This window comes from Myotis brandtii, unplaced genomic scaffold, assembly GCF_000412655.1.
Source record: "Myotis brandtii unplaced genomic scaffold, ASM41265v1 scaffold13, whole genome shotgun sequence".
NCBI classification, from domain to species: domain Eukaryota; kingdom Metazoa; phylum Chordata; class Mammalia; order Chiroptera; family Vespertilionidae; genus Myotis; species Myotis brandtii.
In genome coordinates, this window is record NW_005354595.1 from 7,268,552 (window position 1) to 7,273,926 (window position 5,375).

The 5,375-nt window shown below is 45.5% G+C and overlaps 1 protein-coding gene across 5 annotated transcripts in view; it reads right to left on the reverse strand.

Moving 5' to 3' along the window:
• Window positions 1-5,375, reverse strand: part of RNF20 (ring finger protein 20, E3 ubiquitin protein ligase) — an 83,679-nt gene that overhangs the window by 17,265 nt on the left and 61,039 nt on the right. For all 5 annotated transcript variants that reach the window (XM_005859814.2, XM_014534447.1, XM_014534446.1 and 2 more), the window contains exons 3-5: window positions 3,137-3,304; window positions 1,778-1,925; window positions 1,436-1,618 (exon numbers count right to left, since the gene is read on the reverse strand). In XM_005859814.2, coding sequence (XP_005859876.1) covers window positions 1,436-1,618; window positions 1,778-1,925; window positions 3,137-3,304 — 499 coding nt within the window. The remainder of the gene's footprint in view (window positions 1-1,435; window positions 1,619-1,777; window positions 1,926-3,136; window positions 3,305-5,375) is intronic.

A 5,375-nucleotide genomic window follows, 5' to 3' on the forward strand; every position in this document is an offset into this window, starting at 1 on the left:
AGCGGGACCCCCACCCTGATCCGGGACACCCTTCAGGGCAAACCAGCCAGCCCCCACCCATGCACCAGGCCTCTATCCTATATAATAAAAGGGTAATATGCAAATTGACCCTAACAGCAGAAAGACTGGGAATGACTGGTCACTATGACACACACTGACCACCAGGGGGCAGACGCTCAATGCAGGAGCTGCCCCCTGGTGGTCAATGCGCTCCCACAGGGGGAGCTCTGCTTAGCCACAAGCCAAGCTGCCAGCTGCCAGTACAGCGGTGGTGGTGGGAGCCTCTCCTGCCTCCTCAGCAGTGCTAAGGATGTCCAACTGCAGTTTAGGCCTGCTCCCCGCTGGCAAGTGAACATCCCCCGAGGGCTCCTGGGCTGTCAGAGGGATGCCTGCCAGCTTAGGCCCAATCCCCCAGGGATCGGGCCTAAGCCAGCAGGTGGTCATCCCCCGAGGGGTCCCAGACTGCAAGAGGGCACTGGCCGGGCTGAGGGATTCCCCCCGTGCACAAATTTTTGTGCACCGGACCTCTAGTAAAGTCATAAAGAATAAAGAGCATAGCTCAGCCAGCTTGGCTCAGTGGCTGAGTGTGGTCAAATGAACCAGGAAGTCACAGCTGAATTCCCAGTCAAGGCACATGCCTGGGTTGTGGGCTCAATCTCCAGTGTGGGGCATGTAGGAGACAGCTGAGCAATGATTCTCTCTCATCACTGATGCTTCTATCTCTCTCTACCTGTCCCTTCCTCTCTCTGAAATCAATAAAAACATATTTTTTAAAAAAGAACATAAAATATTTCATTTAAAAAAAACTGACTCTTTGAAATTAAGAAAAAATAATATCTAATCAACAAAGGAAATTTTTTAAAAATATAATTACCAATATTTAAAATACTTATCACTAATAAATTAATGGCAAACACTACACAAATATACAGAAACAGAGCTATTTCTTACATAATAAAATTAATTCTGCTACTTCTAAAACTGTCTAATTCAGGGGTCCTCAAACTTTTTAAACAGGGGGCCAGTTCACTGTCCCTCAGACCATTGGAGGGCCGGACTTAGTTTAAAAAAAAAAACTATGAACAAATCCCTATGCACACTGCACATATCTTATTTTGAAGTAAAAAAACAAAACGGGAACAAATACAATATTTGTATTTGCATGTGGCCCGCAGGCCGTAGTTTGAGGACCCCTGGTCTAATTAATAGAGTATCAGAATGGGCTGATAAATCTTTCCTCGGCTTCTTATAGGACTGCCATGTGGCTCAACATGTGAAGCACTCATAAAATACTCAGTAAGGACGTAACCGGTAACATCGAAGATTAGGATTCCAAGAAATTTAATTAAAAATAAATATGTAAGAACAAATTAGTATGCAAAGGTGAGTTCTTATTCCTCCCCCTCTGCTCCCCATCTCCTGGTTCTAGTCTCACCTCCACTGTTTAGCTTCCGGGATAGGAGCTCCACTTTTTCTTGCAATTTATCATAGACAGTCACGATCTGGGACACAGCTCGGCGGGAGGACTCCACGCGCTCCTGCAGCTGAGATTCTATCTCTTCACTGGAGCTGCTGGCCAGCGTAGCAAGGAAAGAGAAGGCTGGCTCTTGCCCTTCCCCTGAAGAGGGAAAAAGAAGGCCCCCCCCAAAATTATTCAAATGGAAATATCAAAACTCATTCTTTCCCCTCAAATGTAAAGCTTCAAAGCAAGGCTCTTCAAAGAAAAAAAGAAAAAGAATAAAAAAGCATGCAGTGGTAAGTCCCTGACAGTACTCACCTCTGTCCCGGTCATCTTTCCGTTCCTGATTGCTGTCAGAGTCTGGCTCTGGTTCGGGCACAACGAGGGCTTTTCTCTCTGTGAGGAGGTCCCCCAAACCCTGCTGCAGATCGTAACGTTTAAGGATGATACGGATGTTTTCATCAAACTGGAGAAGATTAGGTACAGTTATAAAAATATAAAATGACACAAATTTGGCAGTTATAATAAAACTAGAGGGCTGGTGCACAAAAATTTGTGCACTGGGGGGGTGGGGGTCCCTCAGCCCGGCCTGTGCCCTCTCGCAGTCTGGGACCCCTCGGGGGATGACCACCTGCTAGCTTAGGACTGCTCCCCGGGGGATTGGGCCTAAGCTGGCAATCAGACATCCCTCTGGCAGCCCAGCAGCCCTCGGGGGATGTTCACTTGCCAGCGGGGAGCAGACCTAAACTGCAGTCAGACATCCTTAGCGCTGCTGAGAAGGCAGGAGAGGCTCCCACCACCACCGCTGTACTGGCAGCTGTCAGCCTGGCTTGTGGCTGAGCAGAGCTTCCCCATGTGGGAGTGCACTGACCACCAGGGGGCAGCTCCTGCATTGAGCGTCTGCCCCCTGGTGGTCAGTGTGTGTCATAGTGACCAGTCATTCCCAGTCTTTCTGCTGTTAGGGTCAGTCTGCATATTACCCTTTTACTATATAGGATAGAGGCCTGGTGCACGGGTGGGGGCCGGCTGGTTTGCCCTGAAGGGTGTCCCGGATCAGGGTGGGGGTCCCGCTTGGGTGCCTGGCCAGCCTGGATGAGGGGCTGATGGCTGTTTTCAGGATGGCCACACCCCCTTCAGGGTGGGGGTCCCCCCTGGGGTACCTGGCCAGTCTGGGTGAGTGGCTGAGGGCCGTTTTCAGGCTGGCCTGCGACTGAAGCTCCCAGCCTCTCCTTTTTTTCTTTATTCTGGGGTTTATTTACCTTCTATAATTGAAACTCTGTTGCCTTCACTGGCGCTCCCAGCTCTGAGGCCGGCTGGCTGAAAGCAGGTATCTGGGATTTGTTTAGCTTCTATAATTGAAACTTTGTTGCTTTTGGAGCTGTTGCTTTCAGAGCTTAGAGCAGGCCGCGGCAGGTGGGGAACCTTGGCTTCCTCCATCACTGGAGCAAGCAAGCCTCCTGCTCACTTCAGCTGCGTGGCTGCCGGCCGCCATCTTTGTTGGCAGTTAATTTGCATATCTCGCTGATTAGCCAATGGGAAGCGTAGCGGAGGTATGGTTAATTACCCTTTTTGTCTTTTATTAGATAGGACAAAGACACACTTTGGAAATGAAGAGAATGCTGCTCCGGAGAACAAAAATGCTCAAATAAAAATCTGAGCAAATGAACAGTTAGCTACCTGACTCCAGTACCGGTTGACAATCAACAGGGAGGCGTCGTCAGTGGCCTGTCTTCGTTCAAGTTTTTCAATGTGCTCCCGGAGTTCATCTTCAATGGTCTGCCGCTGATCCAGCATTTCTGCCAACTTGCGATTTTTGGCTTGCAGTGTTCGAATGTCTGAATCCTCCTGCCCCGGGAAACCAATCTTATTAGTCTTCACAATGAAATCAGACAATCAGCTGTTGAATTCAACAAGGTCTTATTAGTTAATTCGTTATTTCCTATGGATAAAGCTATTTATTTTTTAAAGGTTTACAATAAATAATTAGATAAGTAGTAGGAGCAGAAGAAATAAAGAGTCTATGATGATGGGAGGAGAAAATGATACACAGAAATATATTAGAATCTCAACCTCGCTCATCTCACTATTCTATTCAAGTCCACAAAGTATTACTACTGTGAGGCTCCACCATTCTGCTAGATCATCTCTACCGGGATCCAGTCATCTATCACCTTAAGCACTGCCCTTCATTCATTCAAGACTTTGGAACCTTCTCTACCTCAGTCCCTCAATATACGTGTAGACATGTCCACATGTGAACAAGCCACATCCTCTAGCATCGAGGCCAGTAGTTCTCAACCTTCTGGCCCTTTAAATACAGTTCCTCATGTTGTGACCCAACCATAAAATTATTTTTGTTGCTACTTCATAACTGTAATGTTGCTACTGTTATGAATCATAATGTAAATATCTGATATGCAGGATGGTCTTAGGTGACCCCTGTGAAAGGGTCGATTGACCGCCAAAGGGGTCGCGACCCACAGGTTGAGAACCGCTGATCTAGGCTGTATTTTGGACTCCTTAACTCCAATGATTCTCTCCTCTACTGTTCTTCAGTCATGCACTTCAAAAGCCACATCTTGGACTTTTGTCTGTAACCGTGCCACATCTGAAGTCTTCAATTTCAACTTCCCATTCCCTGAATAAAACCGTGTCTTCCCAGGTATCTCATGCCCTATCCAAATACACCAGCCTTCAACTAGATCTCCAACATTTTGAAATCTCGCCTTTCTCCCTGTCAGTCCCCTCTATATCTTCCATACCTTGACTATACCCTACAGCAAGCATGTCAAACTTGCGGCTCACAATGAATATTTTTATGGCCCATCCAATATAACAGCATGTAAGAAACATTTTAATAAAAATTTCGTAACTTAATTTTTACAATATCCTGTTATACATAATTATTAATAACGAACTACAACGCTCAATAATGACTGATTACTATAATCGTGTTGCATTCATTTCCCTTATGGGCCTTACGTGCAGGTCTAATACTAGCAACGAATATCTTAGCAGCCGATTGCCACATCCTTAGTCTTGGACTGGCTTGTTTGGTGTGCACAACAGGAAAAATTTCGCTTTCGGAGAATAAGAAAAATAGGTTTATTTGCATTACGCTTATTAATTTGTGCAGTTACTCAGTGTCTGGTAAATTAATGTTCAAGAAAAAATATTAATTTTTATTAAATGTTCTATTATTTTATGTTAACAATTACTCATTTATTTCAGCCCTTTGTATTCAGCATGTCTCTACCGAAATAAACCTACGTTTCTATGAAAATTTAAGCTTTTGGTTTTTTGTGGCCCACATAAACTTAAACCTTGGTATTTGGCCCGTTAGCCTTTGAGTTTGACAAGCTTGCCCTACAGTATAGTCATTCAAACTCCTGCCTATCACGCCCCTCAATTCTCTGCCCTAATCCTTTTAATTCACCTCTTCGAACAAGCCCCATTCGGAACTAATCCACATGTCTGACTATTCCATTCCTGTACCCAGTATGCTGAGACTTCTAAATAAGGTCATTAAATCAGGGAGACTGCTGCCTTTATAAAATAAATTCCTAACCGGAATAGATCTTGAAATTTCTCTGGAAGCATGTCTTTCTTTAACAAGGGAGTGTGTTCCTGTTCTCCATCAAAACAATATCAAACTACCAAGCCCTGCCTCCTCTCACGTCACACTGAGCAGACGACTCTGCTTCCCACTTTAAAGAGAAAACAAAAGGCGTCAGATGGGAAGCTCCTCAATTCCCCATCTCCTTGACCCCTTCACATCACTAACCAACCTGTGCACATATTCTTAAACCTCAACTTGGGCTCGGAACCGTTTCTGCAATGACATCACTCCATCCGTAATTCCACGGCCTGTCAATATCTCTAACTTGTCTCTCTCTAGCTCCTTCCATAGGTTGGG